Source organism: Neoarius graeffei, chromosome 22 (genome assembly GCF_027579695.1).
Source record: "Neoarius graeffei isolate fNeoGra1 chromosome 22, fNeoGra1.pri, whole genome shotgun sequence".
NCBI lineage: Eukaryota > Metazoa > Chordata > Actinopteri > Siluriformes > Ariidae > Neoarius > Neoarius graeffei.
The window spans coordinates 14,644,388-14,657,907 of NC_083590.1; the positions used below are offsets into that span (position 1 = coordinate 14,644,388).

The 13,520-nt window shown below is 42.2% G+C and overlaps 1 protein-coding gene across 1 annotated transcript in view; it reads right to left on the reverse strand.

Moving 5' to 3' along the window:
- Nucleotides 1-13,520, reverse strand: part of evplb (envoplakin b) — a 41,103-nt gene that overhangs the window by 13,295 nt on the left and 14,288 nt on the right. The window contains exons 6-15 of the mRNA XM_060904438.1: nucleotides 12,462-12,488; nucleotides 12,192-12,353; nucleotides 11,849-11,956; nucleotides 9,732-9,827; nucleotides 9,512-9,622; nucleotides 9,166-9,309; nucleotides 7,271-7,425; nucleotides 6,053-6,150; nucleotides 5,787-5,959; nucleotides 1,469-1,647 (exon numbers count right to left, since the gene is read on the reverse strand). Of these exons, the coding sequence (XP_060760421.1) occupies nucleotides 1,469-1,647; nucleotides 5,787-5,959; nucleotides 6,053-6,150; nucleotides 7,271-7,425; nucleotides 9,166-9,309; nucleotides 9,512-9,622; nucleotides 9,732-9,827; nucleotides 11,849-11,956; nucleotides 12,192-12,353; nucleotides 12,462-12,488 (1,253 nt within the window). The remainder of the gene's footprint in view (nucleotides 1-1,468; nucleotides 1,648-5,786; nucleotides 5,960-6,052; nucleotides 6,151-7,270; nucleotides 7,426-9,165; nucleotides 9,310-9,511; nucleotides 9,623-9,731; nucleotides 9,828-11,848; nucleotides 11,957-12,191; nucleotides 12,354-12,461; nucleotides 12,489-13,520) is intronic.

Consider the following 13,520-nt stretch of genomic DNA (forward strand, 5'->3'; position numbering starts at 1 on the left):
TTACCAACACTCTGTAAATGTTTGGGAACTGAGGAGACCAATTGCTGTAGTTTTGAAAGAGAAATGTTGTCCCATTCTTGCCTGATATACAATTTCAGCTGCTCAATAGTTCAGGGTCTCCTTTGTTGTATTTTGCAATTCATAATGCACCAAATGTTTTAAATGGGAGACAGGTCTGGACTGCAGCAGGCCAGTTTAACACCTGGACTCTTTTACTACAGAGCCATGCAGTTTGAATATGTGCAGAAAGTGGTTTGGCATGTCTTGCTGAAAGAAAGAAGGCCTTCCTTGAAAAAGATTTTGTCCGGATGGCAGCATATTGCTCCGAAACGTGTATATATCATTCAGCATTAATGATGCCTTCCCAGATGTACAAGTTACCCATATCATGCGCACTAATGCCCCCTCATACCATCACAGATGCTGGCTTTTGAACTGTGCACTGATAACAAGCCAGATGGTCCCTCTCCTCTTTAGCCTGGAGGACATGGTGTCTATGATTTCTAAAAAGAATTTATACTTTTGATTCGTCAGACCTTGGGACAGTTTTCCACTTCACCTCAGTCCATCATAAAAGAGCTCGAGCCCTGAGAAGGTGGTGGTGTTTCTGGATATTGTTTATATCTGGTTTTAACTTGCATTTGTGGATGCAGTAATTGTTTTCACAGACGATGGTTTTCTGAAGTGTTCCTGAGCCCATACAGTGATTTCCACTACAGACACATGTCTGCTTTTAATACAGTGTCTCCTGAGGGCCTGAAGATCACAGGCATCCAATGTCAGTTTTCAGCCTTGTCTCTTGCATACAGAGATTTCTCCAGATTCTCTGAATCTTTTAATGATATTATGGACCATAGATGATGTGATCCACAAATTCTTTGCAGTTTTACATTGAGGAATGTTTTTGCACTGTTTGCTCACATAGTCTTTCACAGAGTGGTGAACCCCTCCTCATCTTTACTTACGAGAGACTCCGCCTCTCTGGGATGCACTTTTTATACCCAATCATGTTACTGACCTGTTGACAATTAACCAAATTAGTTTTTTTTTAGCATTACACAACTTTTTCAGTCTTTTATTGCCCTGTCCCAAATTTCTGAAACATGTTGCTGACATCAAATTCAAAATGAGCACATATTTTTCAAAAAAGAATAAAATTTCAGTTTCAATATTTGATATGTTGTCTTTGTACTCTTTTCAATGAAATATAGGGTTTCCGTGACTTGCAAATCTTCACATGCTGTTTTTATTTATCTTTTACAGTGTCCCAACACCTGGCGACTTGTCCAGGGTGTACCCCGCCTTTCGGCCGTAGTCAGCTGGGATAGGCTTCAGCTTGCCTGTGACCCTGTAGAAGGATAAAGCGGCTAGAGATAATGAGATGAGATGAGACAGTGTCCCAACTTTTTTGGAATTGAGGTTGTAACTAAACACAAACCTCTTTGTTTACAGTCTAAAGTGAACATACTTTTTGTCATAGAGGTCAATGAGGGTGCTGAGGTCTTCAATTTTGTTTGTTGCAGTGCTGAGCTTTGGAGGGTAAGACACTGTAGTGGGGTCCAGAGATTTACTGGCTAGAAGAGGTTCAATTTCCCTTTGAATCGATGCCTTCTCTGCCTCCAGCTTCCTCAGAGTCATGAGATCACTCTAGAACAGATGACGAAGCAACACAACAAGCCTGTGAATATTGTTAGGATGTGACAGGAGTCTTCAGAATGTAACCACAGAAGTCACAGTTGTAACAACAGTTTTACAAAGTCTCAGAATTTCAACAATTTCAAGACGCAGCAATACATGTAACAAGAATTTCAGAATGTGACAACAGGAACTTTCCGGAGGAGATAATAGGAATTGTAGGATGCAGATAACAGGAATTTGAGTTTCTGGATGTAATAATAAAGATTTCAGCAATGATAAGAATTTTACAATATGAGATCCGAAGTCTTTGGAAGAAATCAGCATGTAACAAAAAGAGTTTCAAAATGTGACAGTGGGAGTTTAAGGTTTCAGGATATACAGTGGTGCTTGAAAGCTTGTGAACCCTTTAGAATTTTCTATATTTCTGCATAAATATGACCTAAAACATCATCAGATTTTCACACAAGTCCTAAAAGTAGATAAAGAGAACCCAGTTAAACAAATGAGACAAAAATATTATACTTGGTCATTTATTTATTGAGGAAAATGATCCAGTATCTGTGAGTGGCAAAAGTATGTGAACTTCTAGGATTAGCAGTTAATTTGAAGGTGAAATCTGAAAACACCTGACTCTATCAGTGGGATGACAATCAGGTGTGAGTGGGCACCCTGTTTTATTTAAAGAACAGGGATCTATCAAAGTCTGATCTTCACAACACATGTTTGTGGAAGTGCATCATGGCATGAACAAAGGAGATTTCTGAGGACCTCAGAAAAAATGTTGTTGATGCTCATCAGGCTGGAAAAGGTTACAAAACCATCTCTAAAGAGTTTGGACTCAACCAATCCACAGTCAGACAGACTGTGTACAAATGGAGGAAATTCAAGACCATTATTACCCTCCCCAGGAGTGGTCGACCAACAAAGATCACTCCAAGAGCAAGGCGTGTAATAGTCGGCGAGGTCACAAAGGACCCCAGGGTAACTTCTAAGGCCAAGTTTACATTAGACCGTATCTGTCTCGTTTTCTTCGCGGATGCACTGTCCGTTTACATTAAAACGCCTGGAAACGCCGGGAAACGGGAATCCGCCAGGGTCCAAGTATTCAGTCTAGATCGTGTCTGATCCGGTGCTGTGTAAACATTGAGAATACGTGGATACGCTGTGCTGAGCTCTAGCTGGCATCGTCATTGGACAACGTCACTGTGACATCCACCTTCCTGATTCGCTGGCGTTGGTCATGTGACGCGACTGCTGAAAAATGGCGCAGACTTCCACCTTGTATCACCTTTCATTAAAGAGTATAAAAGTATGAAAATACTGCAAATACTGATGCAAATACTGCCCATTGTGTAGTTATGATGGTCTTTAGGCTTGCCATCCTTCCACTTGCAAGTGGTAAGTGACTTGCGCACAGCGGCTCAGTCCCGAATCACTGCTCGTGCACTACACTCGCACGCTCTGTGAGCTGCGCAGGGCCGGAGTGCGCACCCTCCAGAGGGCACTCGCTGTTCAGGGCAGAGTGATTTGGAGCGCAGCCGCTGAGGAGGAAGCGATGAGCCGCACTGACACATTTCAACTTACGTGCCGAATTAGTCATGTGATTAGTGTATCCGTGTATTGGCGTTGCTGTGTGCACATGAATCATGTATTGGCGTTGCTGTGTGCACGCTAATCGTTTTTAAAAACGTTAATCTGATGATCCGCTGATACGGTCTAATGTAAACCCCACCTAAGCAACTGAAGGCTTCTCTCACATTGGCTAATGTTAATGTTCATGAGTCCACCATCAGGAGAACACTGGACAACAATGGGGTGCATGGCAGGGTTGCAAGGAGAAAGCCACTGCTCTCCAAAAAGAACATTGCTGCTCGTCTGCAGTTTGCTGAAGATCATGTGGACAAGCCAGAAGGCTATTGGAAAAATGTTTTTTGGATGGATGAAACCAAAATAGAACTTTTTGGTTTAAATGAGAAGTGTTATGTTTGGAGAAAGGAAAACACTGCATTCCAGAATAAGAACCTTATCCCATCTGTGAAACATGGTGGTGGTAGTATCATGGTTTGGGCCTGTTTTTCTGCATCTGGGCCAGGACAGCTTGCCCTCATTGATGGAGCAACGAATTCTGAATTATACCAGTGAATTCTAAAGGAAAATGTCAGGACATCTGTCCAGGAACTGAATCTCAAGAGAAGGTGGGTCATGCAACAAGAAGACAACGACCCTAAGCACACAAGTCATTCTACCAAAGAATGGTTAAAGAAGAATAAAGTTAATGTTTTGGAATGGCCAAGTCAAAGTCCTGACCTTAATCCAATCGAAATGTAGTGAAAGGACCTGAAGTTCATGTAAGGAAACCCGCCAACATCCCAGAGTTGAAGCTGTTCTGTACAGAGGAATGGGCTAAAATTCCTCCAAGCCAGTGTGCAGGACTGATCAACAGTTACCGGAAACATTTAGTTGCAGTTATTGCTGCACAAGGGGGTCACACCAGATACTGAAAGCAAAGGTTCACATACTTTTGCCACTCACAGATATGTAATATTGGATCATTTTCATTCAATAAATAAATGACTAAGTATACTATTTTTGTCTCATTTGTTTAACTGGGTTCTCTTTATCTACTTTTAGGACTTGTGTGAAAATCTGATGATGTTTTAGGTCATATTTATGCAGAAATATAGAAAATTCTAAAGGGTTCACAAACTTTCAAGCACCACTGTAACAACAGGAATCTCAGGATATAACAAAGGGAGTTTCAGAACAATATAATGGGAGCATAAGGCTTGAACAGGGTCCCTACAGGTAGTTTCAAGATATAACAACAAGAGATTCAGGATGCAACAAAGTTTCAGCATGTGACAATGGGAGCTCGAGGCTGTAATCGGGATTTCGACAGGGAGTTTCAGGAAGTAAAAATAGGAATTTTAGGATGTATTAACTATAATTTCAGAATGTAGCAATAAGAATTTGTAACATGAGTTTACCATTAGGAGTTTCAGGATATGACAACATGAATTTTAGGATATAACAATAACAACAATCCAGCAGGTAGCAGTAATATTTCAGGATATAACAACAGGAAGTAAGGACGTGACAATGTGAGTGTAAAGGTGTAAGACAGGTTTAAGGAGTTTACCACAGGGAGTTTCAGAATGGAACAACCTCAGTTTAGGCCATACCAATACAATTTTAACATGTACCAATACAAGGGCAGCATGGTTGTGTAGTGGTTCGCACTGTCACCTCACAGCAAGAAAATTCTGTGTTTGAACCTCATGGCTGATGGGGGCCTTTTTGTGTGGAGTTTGAATGTTCTCCCCATGTCTGTGTGGGTTTCCTCTGGGTGCTCCAGTTTTCCCCCCCCACAGTTCAAAGACATGTGGTTGGGTTACTCTAACTGGCAAATCTAAATTGCCCAGGTGTGTGAATGGTTAAGAGGAGAAAACCTCTATCATAATCCAGTAGAAGGCAATGGGAAACTACTATGGTAATACTTTCTGAGGACCTTTGCTAAACAATACAAGTTTCTGGGTGTAAAAATGGGAATTTCAGGATGTAAAATTGGAATTAAGTGCATTAATTTGGAATTGGATCATCCCTCCATTCTTTTGGGAAGGCTTTCCACTAGATTTGGGAAAGTGGCTTTGGGAATTTGTGGAATTTGATTAGGTAAAATACCCAGCCACTGGAGTTGCACAAGCCAGTGCATACTTCGCGCCGGCCCCAAGTCTGGACAGATTGGGGAGAGTTGCATCAGGAAGGGCATCCAGTGTAAAATTAATGCCAAATCAACTATGTGGAACAGATCTGCTGTGGCAATCCTAACGGGAGCAGCCGAAAGAAGAAGACTGAGGGAAGGCTCTTCTCGTGTAAGAGCAATGCTTCCAACTTTATGGCAATGGTTTCAGGAAGAACCAGATTTGGGTGTGATGGCCAGGTGTTCACCTACTTTTGGCCATATAGTGTAGCTTCAGGCATGAATTTCAGGAATTTTGAGACCTAAAAACAGGAACCTATTACGGCATAACAGTGAGAGTTTCAAAATGTTGAGACAGGAGTTTCAGGCTTTGGCCACAAAAAATTAAGGACATAATCCCAAGAACTTCAGAATGTTCTCTTTCCCCAGCCCTGTGTGCCTGTCTTACCTTATGGTCTCGGATTCGGGCTAGAAGATCTCCAGTGTGATCAGCTCGAGACAGTGGAGCTCTTAATCTGCCAAGCATCTCCTTCTCCAACTGAAGAAGATCAGTGATGAGCCGGTCCAGACGGTTAGACAGGGCATATGGGCGAGAGTCCTCAGGAACACTTGAAACACTCACTGCAGTGTAGGAACAGAAGTTAGCCCTGGTTTGGGTTTTGGTTAATTTGTTCTTATCAGTTAACAGGTGAAATGTTGAAAAGAAGGATGTACCTCTTTGAACAACCTTAATGACCTCCATACTCGGGGTCCTTACAGAGGCCAGCAGAGACGCTCTCCTTCTCTTCAGCCCAGCAAAATCCTGTTCCAGGCTGCACACAAACACATGCAAGCAAAACAAAGCCATGACCTAAAGGTTAGAGAAGCAGCTTTGGGACCAAAAGGTCACTGGTTTGATTCCCTGGACCAGCAGGAATGGCTGAAGTGCCCTTGAGCAAGGCTCCTAACCCACAACTGCTCCCCAGGCTGCTCTGGGTGTGTTGTATGTTGCTCTGGATAAGATCATCTTCTAAATGCCATTAATGCAATGTAATATAATGCACCATTGTGAGTTGGATTTACAAATGAAGTTTCATCAACCTGATTTCTTGATTGACACATGGTGATGTACAACCATGTAAGAATAAAAAAAATGTATAGCAATATAGTAATTCTTCTTATGATTATTATTCCATCCATCCATCCATTATCTGTAACCACTTATCCTGTGCAGGGTTGCGGGCAAGCTGGAGCCTATCCCAGCTGACTATGGGTGAGAGACGGGGTACACCCTGGACAAGTCACCAGGTCATTGCAGGGCTGACACATAGAGACAAACAACAATTCACACTCACATTCACACCTATGGACAATTCAGAGACACCAATTAGCCTAACTTGCATGTCTTTGGACTGTGGGGGAAACCGGAACACCCAGAGGAAACCCATGCAGACATGAGGAGAACATTCAAACTCCACACAGAAAGGCCACCATCAGCCACTGGGCTCAAACCCAGAACCTTCTTGCTGTGAGGTGACAGTGTTGACCACTACACCACCATGCCTCTTATTATTATTATTATTATTATTATTATTATTATGCATTAGCCTTGTACAACAAAGAAGAATCCAAATTATCGCACAGGCAAAATCCAGAAAACCAAGTAAATCTATATTTTAATAAACACAGGCCAATATCCAACACCACCATCCTCCATTTTCAGGGACTAAAACTCTCTTTTCAGATATAGTGCAATAGTGGAAAAAAAACAGAAGAAATAAAGATGACTATAACATAAAAAGCCCTAAAACGGATAAAGATAACAACCACAGCAAATGAAAAGAACAACAACAAATTACTAAGCAGCCCTACAGTCCACCATAGCAAGCAAACATGTATATATATTATAACGTATTATAATTATTGTCACATTTTTGTAAGTGCAGTTCTCACCTCTCAACTCGTTCAATAGCCTCTGTATCAGGAGGTGGAATGACAAAGCATGCTCCAGGGATAACTTTTTTCTCTCCAAAGTTGTTCTTCACCTCCCATGGTTCATCCCTCGGGCTGGATACCAGAGTGTATTTATCTCCTTGCTTTACCGAAGCCTGTGCACATTAATGACAAATACTGAGATTGCAATTCAGCAGGCCAGCTGATCAGAAATGTCTATTCTCTGTCAGCTTCTAAATTCGGAACAAAGCTGGAAATACACTTTATAGCTGTTTTGTTGCAGCAAAATGTGGATATTTTTAAGCACTTTTTAACAATAGACATTTTCTGAAGCAGTTATACAGAAATCTGGATAATTTTGATTCCTGATAGGGTGTAGTCAGTTTTCCAGTTTATCCCAAAGGTGTTCAGGGGGGATGAGTTCAGTCAGGGTTCTGTGCAGGACACTTGAGTTCTTCCACTCCAACATTAACACTTAACATCTCTGCTTGCCTGTGTGACATCCAGAGCTGGATGGACAACCATCATCTGAAGCTCAACCCAGGCAAGACAGAGGTAATCTACATTCTTGCTCCACCCTCTCCACCCCTGGACATTGTCATCTCCCTGGAGGATATCTCCAGGTCTCCTTCACTCAGTGCAAAGAACCTAGGAGTCGTGTTTGATGACAAACTCTCCTCCTCAGCAAACATTGCTGCAGTGACCCAGACATGTAGATTCCTCCTCTACAACATCTGAAGAATCCACCCTTTTCTTACCACCTACTCTACTCAGCTCCTGGTCCAAGCGCTGATCCTGTCCCACTTGGACTAGAGCAACTCTCTTCTTGCTGGCCTTCCAGCTTCTGCCATCAGACCCCTGCAGCTCATTCAGAACGCCGCAGCTCACCTGGTCTAAAACCTTCCTCTTTCTCCCCATGTCACCCCTCTGCTTGCCAACCTGCACTGGCTACCTATCGCAGCTCGTATCAAATTTAAGACATTAGTGCTAGCTTACCAGGCTCTCAAGGGGTTAGGGCCAGCATACCTCCAGAGTCTGATCCGTCCCTATATGCCAGCCAGATCCCTACACTCCACTACTACTGGTCACCTGGCCCCTCCTTCTCTCCACTCCTGCCCAGCCTGCTCAAGACTGCTGTTTGTCCTGGCTTCCCATTGGTGGAATGACCTTCCCATTGAAGTCAGAACTGCTGACTTTCTGACCATCTTCAAGTGCAGACTGAAGACTCACCTCTTCAGGCTGCACCTCTCCCCTTCTTCCCTACCTGCTCTGTAACTGTGTATCAGTCTAGACCAACCCAGGCTGTGTACTGTCTAGCCTGGGGTTAGCAGTTTGAGCTCTCTATTTAGCTATAGTTCATATGGTTGGTTCACTTCCTTGGCTGTTTGAGTACTGGTATTTCAACAGCATATTACACTAGGTATTGATGTCACTTGTTCAGTTGGTACTAGAACTTTCTTGTCTAGAAGTTCAGCACTTCGTGTACCTGACTTGTGCACTTGTTGTACATCACTCTGGATAAGGGCGTCTGCTAAATGGCATGTAATGTAATGTCTTCATGGAGCTCTGTGCTTTGTGCACAGGAGCATTGTCATTCATGCTGGAACAGCTTTGGGCTTCTTAGTTCCAGTGAAGGGAAATTATAACGTTAATGTTAATTGTTATTGTCAACAGTTTGGGGAAGAACCACATACGAGTGTAATAGTCAGGTGTCCAGATACTTTTGGCCATATAGTGTACAGTATAGTGAGAGTGGCTTGGAAATTACAGTATACAGGTGTAGAGGAGTAAGGACAAACAATACTGTGTTTTAAAGGATGTTCAGTATGAACAGAATCCTGAGATGAGCACAAGAGTGTTTATGATGACAGTAGCAGCACTTAATCACATTGTACCTTAGTAGTTTTCCAGTCACACAGGGCCACCACAGGAAAGTTGCCATAATGAGCCCTGCGCTGGGGCAAAGGGGGAATTTTGGTGCAAAGCTCTTTCAACTCAGCCAGTCTGCGTTCATTCCTCTGAACCGCTCTATCCTCTCCCTACACACACACAAACGAGATATTCTCACAAAATTAAAGCTAGTATATATTTTTTAATTATAAATTGTATCTGACATGTAAGATTGGACTTGTATGTGCTACATTCTGCATAATTCACACTTTCACCATATAACACATTTCTAAATCGAGAAATTAAAGAATGTTTCAGTGCTGATATGTTTTCCTCTCAGTCCTCATGTACCTCGAGCTGCATTAGGATCTGCGAGTTGCTCATGTTGGACAGCAGTGATGGCTCCATGGTAACGTTGATTCTCTTCAGAGACTCGGAGACCGTTTCGGCATCCAGCTGGAACTGCGGGGTTAATAATAAGCAGGTTTAGTGCAAAAAACAGCATATTAATACTGTAGAAAAGGAGGAATCTCAGAGAAACTAGTGGATGACTGACTATCCTTAATTCTACCTTTTTGTAAATCTCCACATTGTTCAAGTGGGTGTCCTGGCAGGTGCAGAGGTTGCGGAATTGCTGCCACTCCTTCTGTACTTCAGCATTATGTTTCTGCAACACACAAACACTCACTCACAAAAGAACGAAGAATGAATGAATAGGAAATGCTTCTGACTCATGACTCACTTACTGAGTCATTTATTTTTTTGACGATAAGTAAAAGAATAAAGTAGGGAAATAATTTCATGAATGTAGAGCCTACTTAAATTGAATTGGAGGAAGATTCAATCTAGTTTGCCTTCTGAATTCACATAATTAGCTGAATGAAGTAGACTTGTGTGCAATTAAATTGCCAGGAGATTTCAGTCATCTGTTTATGGAAGACTCCAGAGTTTATTAGAGAACATACCAAAACAAACAGCAGCTTAAAGACTGTGGCGTTATCAAAACATGTCAGACAAAGTTCTGGAAAAGAGCCAATCAGGGTTTGATTATTCCATCCATCCATCCATTATCCATAACCGCTTATCCTGTACAGGGTCGCAGGCAAGTTGGAGCCTATCTCAGCTGACTATGGGTGAGAGGTGGGGTACACCCTGAACAAGTCACCAGATCATCACAGGGCTGAGACAGAGACCAACAACCATTCACACCTACGGTCAATTTAGAGCCACCAATTAGCCTAACCTGCATGTCTTTGGACTGTGGGGGAAACCAGAGAACAGCAGAGGAAACCCACGCAGACACCTGGAGAAAGGCCACCATCAGCCACTGGGCTCAAACCCAGAACTTTCTTTCTGTGAGGCAACAGTGCTAACCCCATGCCGCCCAGTTTGATTATTAAAAAATACCAAACTTTGAACATCTGGGGTGGCTTGTTGGTGCAGTGGTTATCACTGTCGCCTCACAGCAAGAAGATTCTGGGCTGAAGTCCAGTGGCCAACAAGGGCCTTTCTGTGTGGAGTTTGCATGTTCTACAGGTGTCTGTGTGGGTTTCCTCCAGGTGCTCCGGTTTCCCCCACAGTCATGCAGTTAGGTTAATTGGCTACTCTAAATTGCCTGTAGGTGTGAGTGAATGGTTGGTCCAAAGCCCGGAAATGGGAGAGTTGCGACAGGAAGGGCATCTGGTGTAAAACTATGCTCCAATTAATATGACATGTCAAGGACATGGCAGCAACCCCACACACATAAGTGGGACAAGCTAAAAGAAGAACAACCTTTGAACATCCCTTAAAATGACAATTGATTATGTCCATGATTTTAAAATGGAAAGACTATGGTACAACCATGACTAAAGGGGGTCAAGAAGTCAAGGGTAACTTTGAAGGACCTGGAGAGCATTATGTACTTTCCCCTCATGCCTTTCAGCACTATGGGGCTTCTACATGTTCTAGTATTTGTTTATCTTGCCACTTGTGTTTGTTTTCATTCATGTATTGTCTCCTCCCTTGACTTGTCATTGGTTTTCCAATCCAAGCCTTGTGTTTCTACTTTGCCTCTCTGGGTTTTGATTCTGCTTTGCTTCCTGGTTTTTGTTTCTGGATTTTGCCCCTGAATTACTATATTCTGATCGCTTAACCTTGTGCCTGATTTTTGACCACAACTCTGTCCAATGTTTTGGATTTGTCTGTCAAGTTTTATCATAACTTGTAAACTATATTTGCACCTGCCTCTAGACCATTACACAACAGAGAGATCTACAGCTCAGATGGGAGAAGCTGTTCACAGGATAACCACAGCCCAGACACTCCACAAAGCCATGAGAGTTTGCCAAAAGACATATTAGAGACTCAGTAAGTATATGGAAAAAAAAAAAGATTAGCAGGTCTGATAAGGTCAAAATTGAAATGCAAGAAAGTGCAACCTAGCATTGAGAACACCATCCTTCACCATCCTGTGAAGCATGGTGGTGGAAGTATCATGTTGGGGGAAAAGCTTTTCAAGCATTGTGTTTTTCTGTACAAACTATTCCTTAAGTATATCCAGCTTGTCCTCAACCCTGGGCACCTACTGAAGAGGAAAAGCAACCCGAATGTGAGGCATGGTGGTGGTAGCATCATGTTGCAGGCATGCTTTGGATGCAGATCACACCTCAAAGAAAATCTTTATCTGTATACCATTCCTAAACGCACCTTAATAGCCTGGGATCCAGGATGGTTTGCATCCACCAGACTTTCTGCTTCATGACGGATCTTGTTTACTTCATTCTCATGGGTCAGAATTCCGTTGCTCTTCAACCTCTGTCACAGAAACCAACTTTATTAGCTAATCTCATTTACAGTACTGAAAGTAATGTGAACAACCTCCAGTTTAGCCTTGTACAATCTGCACAATTGTACAACTTGACACAGCCTGAGGTGAGTATTACACAATGGTAAACTGGTGGCTTTGAGCTTAGTTTATTAAAGAAGCCAAATGTGTTTTTCTGTCCAAACTGTTCCTTTAGTACAAGCTCCTCATCTTCCTTGTCATCACCTCGGCGTTAGCACGCAATCCAACTAGGTCCCTGATCAGGTCACTCCAGTCGGCTTTGCGGATGTGGTCCTGCTGCTCAGTCAGGTAGCTGACTTCTTTATTACAGCGCAGGATGTAGTCAAACAGAGAGGACAGATATCGCTTACGATCGAGTGAAGCCTCCTGCAGAGCCGAGAGAGAGAGAGAGAGAGAGAGCAGATAAAAAGATAATATGTTGGTACATCTCCAATGTTTCAAATATAATTAAAGTCATTTGTTAAAATAACTCACCATGAGGTGTGTGTACTGATTCAGTTCCTGTTGGAACAGAAAAGACATAGTTAATTAAAATGCTAGATGCTAGCAATAATAGCATTTCATGCTAGCATGCTAACACCAAACCCCTCTCTTAGGCTCTATTTATTTTTTTATTTCAAGCTTGATGGCAATTCTGAGTGTGAAGTAAGGAATGTAGCTCATATGATGTCAGGTTTTAATCTACCATAGTGAAGGAGGTCGAATTGACAAAGTATGATCTAGGAGCCTTGACCTTGGCCACCTAAGAGATTCTGCCTCATGGATCCGGGAGCAAACAGCCACTGACATGGACACAGCTGTTCAGAGACGTTTCTCAGGTTATTGTAGGACAAACACAAGTATATATTCACATTCAAGGGTGTGTTGTAGCAATGTGATTGGATGATGATGATGATGATGATGATGTGAGTGACAAAGCCAAGTTATCTAAGTTTCACGTAAATATGTGACGAAGCATCACATAACTGGTTCAGACGACACTACTGCATGAAAGAAGAGAGACATTATGTACCATTACATCACGCATCAGGATCATAGTCTTATGAAAACAAGAAAGACATTACTGGTCAAAGTCACCTTCATTAAGCTGAGAGCAGAATGTGCGAGGGAAGATAAATCTAAAGGACTGAACTTAAAGCTAGACTGGCTTTCAGATTTTTCAACTGTAGGTCATAAAAATAATTTTCCCCGACACCCAATTATTTTTGTTTAGTGGACTGAAAGCTACTGAATTCAAATCATAGACTTCCAATTTTATAAGTTTTTTAAAAAATAGAACAATTAATGAATTTAGGGCCATGTGGCCCTAAATTCTCCAATATTTTTTTCCTGCTTCACCATGACCCAGTTCAAGATACTACATCATGCATCACGTGGTGGGCTTTCCCCGTTCATACAAGGCATTGTGGGATACAAATCTGAAACAGGAGAGAAAAATGGAGGATGTGAGTGTGCGAATGAAATGCGAAAGACCGACTACAGTAACGGAAAGCGAGAAGAAAAGACGTTATGTTATATACGAAGGAAAGGAAA